At 38.0% G+C, this 15,572-nt stretch overlaps 1 protein-coding gene across 1 annotated transcript in view; it reads right to left on the bottom strand.

Annotated features, from left to right (window-relative positions):
• Positions 1-15,572, bottom strand: part of Top3beta (topoisomerase 3-beta) — a 306,736-nt gene that overhangs the window by 260,787 nt on the left and 30,377 nt on the right. Inside the window, 3 exon segments of the mRNA XM_067110195.1 lie at positions 1,319-1,447; positions 1,708-1,875; positions 2,244-2,441. Of these exon segments, the coding sequence (XP_066966296.1) occupies positions 1,319-1,447; positions 1,708-1,875; positions 2,244-2,441 (495 nt within the window).

Below are 15,572 nucleotides of genomic sequence, written 5' to 3'. Positions count from 1 at the left end.
CTGATACCCAAATTGAGAAAACGGTGGGTTTGCGCAGCTAAAAGAACATCCACTCAGCCAAACAAACTCAGAATTTCTAATAAACTTGAAACATTCTTACCTGTATTAGGATCCTAATGGATCCATAACAAGGAGTAAGGCTCTCACTATCAGTAAAGTGACTTTACTGAAGTCTCGTAGAGAAAGCTGTATCTTCAGAGGTTGTGTCATAGGAGACCCTTGTGCCTGGGTTCAACAAGGCCAACAAATGACAGTCCAAAACAAAAAGGAATACCTTTATATACAAAGGTTTGCTCCTGTACAAACAGTGAACGTTCATACTCCCCATAAACTCAAAACCTAGATTTAAAAACTAGACAGTGATGAAAGCTGCTCGCTAATTAAGTTTGCAAAAAATCCATCCCCACCATAACTAGAGGACTAAGGGCTTTACAATTCTCAAACAAAATCTCTTAATCTGCCAAATAATTAAGTAAAAACGGAATTATACCTCCATGGCATTGCATTACTACACCTTCAAGAGACACATTCTTCAAATAATTAAATGTACTGCACATAAATCATGAATATTTACTTAAGTATAGGTATAAAATCACAGTTAAGTTTCCCATGAGCCAACTTAACCAGACAACAAACAAAAGAGACACAGCATTCTTGGCCATATTCATAAACATATGAATGTTTAGCCTCCTTACTGCACCTCCTAAGTAAACTCTAATGGCTCTCACAGGGCATAAAAGAACTTCATTTCCCACTAAAGACATGAAGTTCAGAATTTTAACAACCGTAAGAAGCAATTTTACCTTAGAATTGTTCTTAGCTCTGGACAAGGGCAGGAAAAGAATAGCATCCACACTACAGAGACCAACATTTTGTGAAAAGCTTTGGAGTTTTCTCACCCTTTTTTACAATAGCCAGTGCTACCAAAATGAGAACTTTCATTGCTAAATGCTTTATAGAAGACTTTTCTAAGGACTAAAAAAGCTCTGTGGAAAATTTTAAAAAGGCATCCAAGTTCCAAGAGGTTTATATGACTTCTTACAAATTTCAATCTCAAATGATCATGTCCTCTTTGAGAGCCAAATTGTTAGCAGCAAAAGTCAATACAACCACAACAAACAAAACATCTTAGCTGAATGATTAACATAAATTTTCAGTATTAGTATATCATACTATAAAAATATTATCCTGAAGGTCCTGAAAATTTCCAAGGTATAAGTTAGCCACAAGTAACTAACATTCATTTACAACTTATCAGATTCAGTGCAATGATGAGGAAGATCATAACAACAACTGAAACAACAGAAAAGTCTCTTACCTGCAAAACCCAATATGTTTCAGGTTTAAATGATTGAATAAAATCATGGCGCTCCACACAAAATCCCAACGTAGGAGTCTGACAAGGGCCAAAAGAGATGAGAGTAGAATCCAAGTTGCCATATTTTCCCTGAAGAAACAATATTATTAAAATCTCCATTTTATTTCATCAAATACATGCCATCTCATAATACTGAACATGGAACTTCTGAACTAAATTTACACATACATACTCTGAGTTGGCTCTTTTCTAAAATAGTTACTTCTTACTACAATTACATGAGCTACTAACAGCATCTTCACGGCCTCGCAATCCACAAGACTGGTCACTATTTCAGAGGCTATAGATCAAGTAATAAAATTGCATTCTACAATGTTAACCATACAGACCTGGAAAAACTTTGTCTGATATCTTGTGAAAGCACATCCAATGCGAAGATCAAGCTCCTGTCGAGCATCTACAGACCTTGATTCATTTTCATTAGGCTCAACTAAATCATTCATGGCAGCTTTTATATCTCTCTCTGTGATAGCTGAGAATTTTGCTCTGAATACAGTCTGAAAAAAATTACTAGTTTCATATAAGCCAATTACTGCACTTAAAACAGCCCACACTAATTGGCAAATGTATGAAGGACCTAGAATATTGACAATTATTGGCGGAGATCAGTTGTGAAACAATGTTACTTAAAAAACACAAATATTTTTATACAAACCAACTACTGTAATTATAATTTCCAACATTCATGGTCAATGAATCTAGAACCAAGATTGTGGGTTATTATACATGGTGAGCTTGTTGTGAAAAAAATATATAAATTTCAGCCATTTTGAATTCACCAACAAGAAAACTACAGCAACTCTATTTGAAATATTTTTGCAAGTAAAGTATTCTTCAATGTAAAGTGCCCCTGGCAAAACCTCACCTGTTCTCTGTATGATGGTCTGTTCATTGAGTGTTCAACACAAGAGATTACTTCAAAACAAATGTTCTCTCCTTCTTTATCACAATCAAGCCAGAGTACTAAGTAATCACATCCCCGAGCTTCTTTACTTAAGAAATCAGGCATCTTCAGTTTAGGAGTTGCTTCTTTCTTCTCTGTGGGACACTTGAACAGTTCTGCCTGAAATTTTTAACAAGAAAGTTCACATTATTAGTATAATTACGTAAAATTTAGAAACAAAACTTTGTCAGTATGAGTAATGCACTATTTTCTCTGCATAAACCAATCATAATTTGTGTGTGCCTGTGTTTATGAACTGATCATATTTGTATTCACATTTTAACATGAGCATAATTGCAAATGGCTCTCCAAGAATGTTATGAGTTAACAAGGATGAAAGTGAAAGTGGTAATGATGGACAGTAAGTTTATTGATGTCTATCCTTAAAAGCAAACTAAAATCACACAAAGATTTATAGATTTCTATCTCTTGGGGCAGATATCACCTAAAATAATTCTACTTGCCAGATTATTTTTATTCATGATGAGCACACATTCAACGGAAATGGCCACAAAACTTGCACAGTATGCTCCATAGAACAGAATGCCTGTCATTATATACAGAATGATACTAATAATGATTACAATGACCATGAAATAAACTGCAATAGAGCACATGCCCTCAATAACAGCACAACAGCAGCCTGCTACAAGTTCTTTTGTTCCATTATCGTCAGGCCTAAATAAAAATAAGTTACCAATATCCCAAAGCCACAAGTAATGAAACTGAATAAGCACCAGCCTGTTTCTTTTATGAAATCAAAGAAACTCTTCAATTAAGAAACTTTTATCAAAAAGTGACAATGAATTACAGATAAACCTTAAACTTGCATCAAAAGACATTTTTTCATTATTCAATACACGTGTTTTTGTCATAAGTTGCATAAACTGCAAGAAATTTCATCACTCTGTATCTGAAAGCAGATGCTTGTTGACATACTAAGTACTTTTTACATTAAACATTTTTTGGAATCCTTTCATGGTACATTTTATATGTTACTGTTGCAAAAGCTGTTTATGTTTGTGGAAAAACATCCAAATTTTTTTGTTTTACCTTTTCATTATTAGGGCAATGGCCCTACACTAGTCAATTTGCATGAGGTACAGTGCCTGAGTAAAACTTGGGATCTTACAGAAAGTCTATAGTAATTTATACAGCAGAAAAGGCTTTCAGCAATCAATTAAAGTAACACTAAGCCTACTGAAAAACCTCCAAAGACTTTCTACAGATCTGTAAAAAAGCCAAAAGCCAGGTAATTACTCAGCAAAAATCTCAAAATCTTTCTAAAAGAGGTTCATAGCTACTCCAGGTTTCACAAATACATATAGTATATATTATGTACAACATATGACAAAATTAAAACTAAATTTGTCTGTGTAATGAGGTAGATAAACAGATAAGATACAAAAAAGAGGAAAGTGAACTCAAGTGTGAACTTCAACACGGAACTCAAACCCAAAGACTGGGAGGCCATGGTACAGAGGCTATTGAACAGCCAAAGGTTTAAAAAGATTGTACTTAAATCAGCATCACATGTAACACAACTCATATGTGACACATTAGCTAACCCAACAGGAAAAAATAAGGGTACAGTTAAAATAACAACTAGACTTCCAGGAGCCCAAAACAACCAAAAGATGTGAATTAATTGTTCAATCTACTCTAAAACTACAGAAGCCTCATCACTATGTGTAATGACTACATTGCTATGTTAGAACCAAAATTTAAAAAATTTAATAACAATTAGTATTTTTCCTAGGTTTACAAACCAGAGCCTTTTATACTGGAGCATCATTCAGTGTAAGCTGGAAACCAAGTTAAACAGATAGTTAACAGTTTACACTTTTCTTTCAGCTGCAGGGCTGAGCAGGGTGGTTGAGGTGCTAAAGAACATAAAAGGCTGTGGTTTGTATACCTAGGGGAAAATAGAAATTATTAAAATTTTGTAATTTGTTCATACAGAAATACAAACTACTGCCTTTCATACAGGAGACTTACTCCTTAGGAGGGAGGTCATTCCCCACAACTAAGTTGAGAGCCACCATGGAATTGCTGTGATCCTGGCTGCCTTGCAAGCAGAGGAAATAACGACACCTGTAACCTCCTAATGAACTGGCAAAGTGGTTTGCCAGAGTAGTAGGGCCCTAGGCCTGAATATCCCCCCAAAAGGATAACATTCAGAGAACCAAGATGTCTCCTGTCAGAGACTTCACGTCGGAAGGCAGTTTAATCCCGGCTAAAAACCAGCACTGGCCATCAGACAAAACTACTTGATCCCTTTTCCCCCTTGTTATAGGAGAAAGGACAAAGGAGATGCCTCTCAGTTACCTGTATCCTGTCCAATTATAAGACTTCTAATGGTACAGTACACTTTTCCATTAATGTTTTCATCTCTGCTGACAGAGCCCAGGACATTCTCAAATATGGAGAAAGAAGTGTACATAGTTCTGTGTATCAAAGAGGGAAGGACAATGTCCTTAAGCAGAAACCTATAGCTGTCGCAATGGACTGATGAGATTTACAGCTCTGCTCCCTGCTCCTCTCATCAAAGGTGAGATATAACCATTAATCATGGCAATGGAGGAAGAGAACAGCCCCTTCCAGCTACCACCCCCTATATTCCTCATTCCTACCTGGCACCACCAGATAGAGATGGATTTAAATACTGAGCAAACTCTCTATCTTAATAGAGGAAGACAGCTGAGCTTCATGTCTGAATTAGCAAAGAGCAGGCTTCTTCGTCGTACCAGACATAGAGAGCTTTTCCATCCGTAGAGGCTCTGAAGTCACCTCTAAACACACAGGTTTAAAGAAAGTGTGGACAATGAGAGGGAGAATCCTAGTATCCACGATCCTTTGATCCACTGCAATCTCCATATTACTCATAGTCAAAAGACCTACAAGAAAGTTCCGAAGTGAAAGGCAACTCAAGAACAAATCCTGCTTCAAGAAAAAGAGAGAGAAATAAACCTATCTCTCCTCAGGGGAACCAAGTTCACCCAGTGGACGGCACTCAAGAAAGCCAGGGAGGACAGAACCCTACACCTTGACACCCATGACCTCCCTAATTGCCACCTCGTAAACCAGACGAGATGCCGGAAACGTCATTGATCCTAGTGCAATAACTGTAGGTCTAACCACAAAACAGTCTGGACAAACGTCAAGTAATGGTCTGCAACACAGGAAATTCTCCTGCTGTGAACTTAAATCATCCTAACGTAACCTCTAAAATAGAGATTGATAATTACCCCACAGGCTGATTCAATTAGCATCAAAGGAGTCAATTCCACCACCTCCTGTATGAAAACTCCTCTGTCATGAAAGTGATTTGGAAGGAGATTGTACAATCTGCTACCAGCAAAGGAACTTTCCGACCCACAGATCAGGGCATTAACCTCCTCTAAAACACCATGTACTAGCTATGACTACAACAACCAACCAAGGAAGTACATCTGGAATATTCCTGAAAGTCAACTCCATATATGAGACCCTAGGTCAGTATGATGCCATAGTTGCCTCCTATGGTTATTCCACTCAAAAACAAGTAAAATATAACTCCAAATTACTGCTTCAGCAAAGCAAAGAAGAGATCCAGAGGGGCAGGCAGGACCATCTGGTCTCACCTGATCCCAAGAGACATGCTGCTCCTCCCTTAGCCACACAAGGAGACATGCCAGAACTCTACTCACTAGGTTGTTCCCAATCCTGTACCACACTATACAAGCCACTTGTCAGAGACAAAGTATGAGACTCAGTGGAGTCGTTGTCAGAACTCCGTTCTGACATGTGCACCGCTGCCCCCATGCTTCAAGACTCAGTACCAGCTGAGAAGGGAGAAAGAAGAAAGAGCAGAGGTACAAGCCCTTGTGCCACTTCTCCAACTCCCTCCCTGCTGCACAGCGAGCCACACACACGAGAGGTGCAAGGGATAAAAAAAAAACTCTCACTGAAGGATTGCTTGGACCAGCCAGCAAGAATGTCTCAAGCACAGGAGCAGTGCAGGTTCCCTTAAAAAGCCTCCCAGAAAAGGTTGAAAAGAACCTTCACCACTGCCAGTGCAAATCCGATCTGTAGACCGGACATGTGATCAGTGAGCTGGTTGCACAAACCCCTCTCTGTGCAACCCCGGGAACTGAGGTGAGAAGAATTGTCCTGTTCAGATGCCCTCCAAGACCAACTGATCTTGGATGGGCTGGGTGGACAATTTTCATTGTCACCAGTACAAACCCAATCTGTAAACTGGGCATGCATTAGCGAGCAGGTTGCACAAACCCCTCCCAGTGCAACCCCAAGGAGTTCCAGTGAGAAGGGTCATCCCACACACCTGCCTTTCTATGACCATCCAATCTTAGTTGGACAGAGAAAACTAGCCCTGCATCCTCATCCCAGTGTGAGCCCAACCACTCATGGAGAGGCATTACAAGAACAGACCCAGAGTATAAGTGAGCTGGCGCTGCAGCGCCAACCCTAGTGAGGTATACCAATCATGATCAATGATTGTGTGCCCCTGCCCTCCCTAAATCAAGAAGAGCATGCAGAAGCAGCTTACCAAAACTTCTTACATGAGGTCTTAGACTCCCCTTCCTCTTTACCCGCCTACACAGGAAAAAAAAAGGTGGGGTTAAGATAAAAGTAGATGAGTCTGACAACAATGAAAAAGAAGATCAAGACGAAGAAGAGGAGCACAAATGGCTCTCTTACTCTCCCCTCTGCTGGCCTTACTCACCTTATGCACTGCAAGGCTGGTTGAGGCAGGAACTGAAGACTAAGTCATATATATCAGAGGAAACTCCACAGTAGATAAGGCAAAAACAGATGTAACCATCAGGAACTACCTCCAGATGGCATGAGAGTTCAGGCCTTCTTGTCTCCACCAGGTTAACTAGGAAGGCCACAAAAAGACTACCCCATTCATGGTAGGACAAATTTCCCCATGTACTTCCATGATATAAAGCTTTATGGGCACCTGAAACATCAGTATCATTAGCATATAAGAAAGAGAATGGCACCACTGCTGATGAAAACCACTCTTCAGAAACTGCTATGTCCCCTGCAAAATCCAGGACAATACATTTCTAAAAAGAAGTCTGTAACAGGAAACTCCCTTGCTTAAAACCATAATTACAGATGGGAAGTCAGTACATGCAACATAACCTGCCCAAAATGTCCCACCACAATGGTGTTCATTTTTTTTCTCCTTTCATATAAAAACAAGAAGCAAGGCAACAAAAGATACAATTAAATACAAAAGAATAGCAATACACAAATACTCATCTATAAAATGCAAGTCCTCAGCCACCTGTCAAGACAGAAAAGCACAGCACATGCATTCTTTACCTTGGCCACAAGTGAGCACAACAGTCGGTGAATGAGGGATACTCTCCCACTCACCCCCATCCCCACCTGTTAACCACCAGGCTAACTACCTTGTCACCAAGTTTCAACCAGTTTCCCTGCTCACAATGAAAGATACTCCTATAGAAAAGGCAATGAAATGTATTCCTGCAGGAACAACTAGTGGATTAACTCTATATGACATAGTCTCTGCTGCTGTTTGTATAATACTATATGCTTCCGATGTCAAGGCCTCTTTGTAGCTGATCAACGCCTAGGTAACTGAAACATCATCTTGCACTTTACTTCAGTGACTATATTCTCCAAACTGGTCATAGGATACTAAAGACAAAAAACTCAGAGAACAAAAGCTACACAGTTCCTGAACCTGGTTCAATAATGACTTTGATACCTCACTTAAATTCTTTTTCTGTATCTTTTTTTTAAAACAAGAGACCATCCGTTGTGACAGGTTAAAGTCAAACTTGACTCAGTTCACGAGTTTCCAGATATGGACAGTACTGCACCAGCCACTGGATAACCCCTAAGGTTATTAAAAGGACAAAAGGATCATGCATAAATACTTCCATATTCAAACAATCACAATCTGGATCTGTACTGCCAGAGATGAACACCTGGGGTGCCAGGGAGAGGAAAAGTAGTGGGACCAGAAATGTTACACAATACCTCCCCACATGAGCCTCAGGTACCTCCTCAATACTCAGGTAGTACAAGTACCCGGTACTAAGCATCCTTCAGCTACACATACACCATGAACTCCCATTCCCAGGCCAACTTCTTAACTGAATGCACTGCCTCCATGTTGTAGAGGGTTTGCAAGTAATATGCTGACAGGGATCAGGTCAATCACCAATCACCTATTCAATATTTTTAATCTTTGCAGTCATACAAATTGTCAATGCCAGAGATTCTGATGATTGCAAATATCTCAAAACAAATTTCAGCTATAAAGGCAGCCCCCGGTTATCGGTGATGTGGTTTAATGGCACTTGTCTAGCAACAAAAATCAGTGATTTTCAGCACCAATATGCACCAATTTCTACTGATCAGCATCAATACATACCTAACAGAGGTGCCAATCTCAGTTATCGGAGCCAACAAGTGCCGAAAACTGCCAATTTTTGGTTATCGGCGATTTTTGTTTATCGTCATGCTGTCAGAACGGAACCCTGCCAATAACAAGGGACTGCCTGTATTCAACTCATCCTTTTGAATTAATTTTTGCTGCTTCCACTTTTTAACATACTACTAAGTCACTGAAAGTGATATTTTTATAATAAAATTTAGTTTCATATATACTTACCAAGTAATTAGATAGCTAAGGCTTCTACTCGCACAGCAACCTTTTTAAAAATTTGTGGTAGTGCTTCTATTGTTTTTTGTGTAGGAGACAGGTTCCACCCACTATCGGAGCACTCGGGGAAACAACCGGCCAGTTAGTTCAATTGTGTTTGTGCCCTCATGTACATAAGAGGGGAGGAAGGTGGGCTCCAAATCTAATTACTTGGTAAGTATATACAGTCGACCCTCATTAAGACGGACTAATGGGGGGCCAGGGTGTCTGTCTTAGCCAACAGTTCAGTTTAACCAGCAGTAACTATATACGTACATGTACCTATAAATACTTATAAATATACTGTACTGTATTTCATTATCTTTATCAAGAGTATGAATAATAAACCAATGTAGAAACGTTTGAATTAAACCTCAGGGTAAAAGATGACAAATGAAGAGTAAAACATGATACAAATGATAGAATTCAGCCACATATGTAGATCCTAGGCCAAGACATAATGCGTACTTGTTAAGCAAAAAGTTGTCTGTAAAATGAAAAGTACGATAATGAAATTTATATTACAGGTATACAATCCCTTACCCAAAATCCTCGGGGCCAGATGTGTTTCGGTTTTTGGAGTTTTTTTGGATTTCAGAACTGTGGGGTAAGGAGCATAATCAAACATCACTACTGCGGGAAAAAATTTGTTTGTCTTTTTTCATGTTTTTTCATTTTAGTTATTTATTCATTATATAGTTTATCATTATTTATATTAACCCTTAAACGCCGAGCCTCTAATTACAAAAGTGTCTGTCTTATGCCGGCGCCGTTCGGGAGTTAGCGCTGAAGCGGAAAAAAAGTTTTTTTCAAAAAATCACAGCACGATTAGTTTTTAAGATTAAGAGTTCATTTTTGGCTCCTTTTTTTGTCATTGCCTGAAGTTTAGTATGCAACCATCAGAAATGAAAAAAATATCATTATCATATATAAATATTGAAATATATGACAGCGAAAAAAAAAATTTCATATATAATTGTACAGTATACAAATCGCGCTGTGAGCAAAACGGTTAAAGCTAACAAGTTATTTTTTTTTCCTTGTATTGTACACTAAATTGTGATGATTTTGGTGCATAACAAATTATAAAACGATCAAAGCAACATAGAGAAAATATTATCACAAAATGATGCATGAATTTGTAACGTGCGGACATAAAAAAGTTTTTTCAAGAATTCACCATAAATCGAAATATTGTGCTAGAGACTTCCCGTTTGTTGCAAAATGAAGGTAATTGATTTAATATTACTAGACTGTAAGAGTTTTAGCTTACAATTGCATTTTTCGACCATTTCAGTCAAGTTAAAATTGACCGAAGGTTGAAATTCTGGCACTTATCGTGATTTATATGAAAATATTTCAAAACTGATAAAAGCTACAACCATGAGTTATTTTCTCTTGTATTCTACATGAAATTGCACACATTTTCATATATAAAACTTTATGTAACAACTAATATAAAACGGTGCAAACATTACAACAAAGCGACGAAAGAATTTCTGAGATGTTTGGCCGGGTTACCATGCGCGCACGTAAGGAAAGTTTTTTTTTTTCAAAAATTCACCATAAATCGAAATATTGTGCTAGAGACTTCCATTTTGTTGAATAATGAAGGTAAATGATTGAATATTACTAGAATGTAAGAGTTTTAGCTTACAATTGCGTTTTTCAACCATTTCGGTCGAGTCAAAGTTGACCGAAGGTTGAAATTTTGGCACTTATCGTGATTTATATGAAAATATTTCAAAACCGATAAAAGCTACAACCATGAGTTATCTTCTGTTGTATTCTACATGAAATTGTGCACATTTTCATATATAAAACTTTATGTAACGACTAATATAAAACGGAACGACTAATATAAAACGGTGCAAACATTACAACAAAGTGACGAAAAGAATTTCCGAGATGTTCAGCCGAGTTACATCGCGACGCGGACGTGGGGAAAAAGTTTTTTCAAAATTCACCATAAATCGAAATATTGTGCTAGAGACTTCCAATTTGTTGCAAAATGAAGGTACATGATTGAATATTACTAGAATGTAAGAGTTTTAGCTTACAATTGCATTTTTCTACCATTTCGGTCGAGTCAAAGTTGACTGAAGCTTGAAATTTTGGCACTTGTCGTGATTTATATGAAAATATTTCCAAACTGATAAAAGCTACAACCATGGGTTGTTTTTTGTTGTATTTTACATGAAATTGCGAACATTTTCATATATAAAACTTTATGTAACAGCTAATATAAAACGGTGCAAACATTACGACAAAGTGACGAAAGAATTTCTGAAATTTTTGGCTGAGTTACCGCGCGGACGTAAGGAAAGTTTTTTTCAAAAATTCACCATAAATCGAAATATTGTGCTAGAGACTTCCAATTTGTTGCAAAATGAAGGTAAATGATTGAATATTACTAGAATGTAAGTTTTAGCTTACAATTGCGTTTTTCGACCATTTCGGTCGAGTCAAAGTTGATCGAAGGTTGAAATTTTTTGTAGTCGACGTACAGTACGTCCACTTGGCACCCGACAGACAATTTTAGTCGACGTATGATACGTCCAGTCGGTGTTTAAGGGTTAATATACTCTTAAATGAATATGAGATGATTAAGATCATCAATAATAAAATACTGGAACAATTAAGACCATATGTTCACTAACACATTTTGTTTTCAACAAAAACATTCCGTAAACCCAAAAATACAAATGATCAAAATAATTGTAATTCAACTTGTGAATTTTAACAATAAGTAATACTATAAAATACATTTCATCATGGCGATCTTGGAGAAGGTTGTTCTTCATTGTTACTAAAGTTGTCATTAGTTCGCAGTCATACATCTGAGGGCGGTCCACAAATAAGATTCGCAAGTGATGATGCATCACTATGACAGACTGTGTGGAATTTTTCATACCACTATATTAAAGTTGAAATTATTGTTAAATTCTGCTTTCATGAAGAAATAATTATATAAAGCAAATTACTGCATAATTTTTGCCATCAGCAGTCAAATAATCACGATCACAGCAACATTCAAACTTACTGCCGTGCATACAATTTGTGATCGATGTCTATAAATAGAACAGGAGTACAAGACTGTCACTGGCTAACAGATCACCATGGCAACCTGCCAGCCAATCAAGTTTCAGCTGTATTCTTCTGAGAAAGAACATTTCGCTCACATGAAGCTGATGATGACATAATGATGACATGAGTGCGTGCTTTGAATACAATATGTAGTTTTTAATAGTATAGTATGTGTTTTACTGCTTACATGAAGAATATAATGAATTCTTTCTCATTACTTTAAGTGCAAAATTGTTGGTTCAGAGATTCTTCAGCAACAAAATAATTTTTTTTGCTTCAGAAGATGTTTACTAATGCTGCGTTGACATACCTTCAAAACAAAATTCATCTCTTAAATCTCTCGAGGACAGAATTAAGCTGCATAAAGAGAACTGGCAATTTCTCTCTCTCTCTCTCGTCATTTGCCTCATAAACGCAAGTATTGTTCAGTAACTCAGCTTTTGTCTTCAAAAAGTTTACCTTTGTCATGTCTTTTCTTTCCTAAAAATATACAAAGCATCATACTGTAGCTACCAGTCAGGCAGTAGATAGGTAACACTGTTAATGCTCGGTGACTGGCTATGGCACTTCCTACCCTTCCAGACAGTAGCGTGTCGTAATGACTGTACGTACTGTGCACAAGTTAAATCAATTACAAGTAAAAAGCATTTTAGTTTAGTAAAGTATAAATACAGAACAGTATATATAAAATAAAAATATAAATCAAAAGTTTTTTATTAACCTTGGGGAAATAAGAAGGAAAACGGTACACGACGAACGGAGGAACAGTAACTGTACCGGAGGAACAGTAACTATCTTAAATCGTGGACGGACATTACATATTTTAAATCGGCTGACCCTCCTCGATGTCCATCTTATCCGGTGTCCGGATTAACGAGGGTCGACTGTATGAAACTTAACTTTATTATGAAAACATCATTTTCATATAAGTAACTTGCCAAGTAATTACATAGATGAATCCCACATTGAATGGAGGTGGATATATGGACATGTTCTACTCCAAAATATTAAAGCATGGTAATGACTGACATAGAAAATTTGGCCAGCATTGTTGTTTCCTTACCTGGTAAGACAGCTACTGCAATTGAATACTGCGTCTGGTCAGTGCTCATCTTAACCTGTAGTGGCATGCGGCTGAGCCATAGGTCGCCTCTACTTCAGTGGAGGCTTTGCAGCGGAGGATAGGCCTGATGGCTAGCAAAGCATATAAAAGTGCCCTTGCCCTGGGCGTAGTACCAAATTAAAAACCAGACAATGCTGTCACCTGCTCTGAAAACACCACAACCCATCCACTAAGACTGGTGGGTACTTGTGGTACACTGTATCCCCCAGGCTCGCCAACAACTCAAAACCCTACACCAAGGTGAAAGGATAGTAGGAGAAAAAGTGCTTCCTATGAATCCTCCCCCAATACCATGCCAGCCACTGATAACAGCCCCAAGGTACTGTAACTGTCAAACATAGTTTCCACCTCCTTTAAATAGTGATGCAAAAACAGACTTGCACTTCCAATAGGTTGACTGGAGAATTTGAAGATAGGGATATATTGTGCCTGAAAACTAAAGAGGTAGCTACTGCCCTGATGTCATGAAGTTTCATTTAAAAGTAAGCAAAATGTCCTCCTGAATCACTGAATGTTCTTCAAAAATTAAGTCCCTCAGGAAGAATGACAATGCATACTTTGTAAGGGGATGCGACAGGTTCTTAACTGAACACCAGAGGTTACTGGATGGACCTCTGATCTTTTCAGTCCTGCTCAGGTAATACCTCAGAGCTCTGACAGGACAAAGCACTCTCTCTTCTTCCTCAGAGCCGAGGATGTCCATTAAATTCTTAATGGTAAAAGAACGAAGCCAGGGATTGGACGGGTCCTTGTTCTTGGCTAAAAAAAACCTAGTGCAAAGGAGCAAACTGCATCTCTTTGGGAAAAACATATCCTTACATCAAAGGCTTGACTCTCACCAATACGTTTAGCGGTAACTAAAGCAACAAGGATAGTGTCTTACGAGTGAGACTCCTCAGAGAAACAGAACGAAAGATCTAGGCCTCTTTGTTCAAGAACTGAGCTAAGCGTAGCTTGATACCCCTTGATGGTGGAAGAAGACAAATTTCTAAAGCTCAAATATAGGAGGAAATCAGCAATCTGAGTTATAGATGTCTCTGAAGAAGAGACATTATGGTTGATGCACCAATGACGAAAGACTGCCCATTTAGCCTGGTAGATGAGGCTAGAAGAATTATGCCTGCATCGCATAATAATTTCTGCAGCTCCCCTTGAAAAATCTTTCACTCTGACAAGCCTGCAGACAGTCTGAAGCCTGTCAGATCAAGAGTGGACAGCCCTTGGTGGTGTCTCCTGAAGTGGGGTTGTTTGAGTAAATGCAGTTTTTGGGGAAGAAATCTTGGGAAATCCACACATAACTGTAGAAGGTCCGGGAACCACTCCTTCAGGGGCCAAAACGGGGCTATGAGGGTCATAGTTACATTGTGATGAGTTTGAAATTTGTTCACCACCTCCCTGACCATGCTGAAAGGTGGGAAGGTCCAAAGATCCCGATTGGACCAGTCTTGCAACATGGCGTCTGTTGCTCATGCAAGAGGATCTGGAGCTGGAGAGCAAAAGAGAGGAAGTAGATGGTTTCTTGAGGTGGCAAACAGGTCTAATGTTGGTCTGCCCCATAGTTTCCAAAGATCCAGACAGTGTGGTAGTTTTTTTTTTTTTTTTAGTTATTTTTTTAATCTAATGGGTTTGGTTTAAGAAAGGAACATTTATTTTGTATTTTAAGAAACAAAAATAGTAAGGTGATGTTTTGTTTTGCTTTTGTATCTAAGTTTTTGATATTGAGTTTTTTAGTTGTTTTCTTGGTTGAATGTATACAATAAATATTTTTATTTTGATTGCAGGAATGAGATAGTATGAAGGAAAAAGGAACAACTTCTCCCCCTTTTTGACAGCCTTCATGACAATTTTTTTTATGAGACCTTGTATGATGTTTTTTTATAGATACCAGGGTGAACATTAGAATATTATAAATTCAAAGATACTTAAAATTATTGCGTGAGACTACAGAATCAGGAAGGCAACACAGTGTTTTTTTTATGCAGTACAAGTATGGTAATATAGATATTTTTACATCTGAACTAAGAGTCCCTTAGATAAAGGGCAAAGTTTGAATAAACTATTAGTCTAATAATGGTATTGCTGTATTTGTGCACTGGAGAAAATAGTACGTATATGCCTTCGATACACAGTGCCTTGATTATATAAACCCCTGTAACTGTGGAATTTGTGATTTTAAGTAATATTCTATTGCCTTGGTAAATAAATAAGTATATGTTAATTGGTATGAAGACCAGACGCGTAGTCCAGCTGTATTTATATCTGTGTGCTGGGTACTTTAATCCTATAATTGCCTTACTCCTCCTGTGTGGCCCCCACCCCCTCGTGACCTTGGGCTTTCTCTGCTCGCTTCTTC

The sequence above is a fragment of the Macrobrachium rosenbergii genome, chromosome 10 (assembly GCF_040412425.1).
Source record: "Macrobrachium rosenbergii isolate ZJJX-2024 chromosome 10, ASM4041242v1, whole genome shotgun sequence".
In the NCBI taxonomy this organism is placed as follows: Eukaryota; Metazoa; Arthropoda; class Malacostraca; order Decapoda; family Palaemonidae; genus Macrobrachium; species Macrobrachium rosenbergii.
The sequence above is the reverse complement of the archived record's forward strand: the minus strand, read 5'-3'. Positions and strand labels throughout refer to the sequence as shown.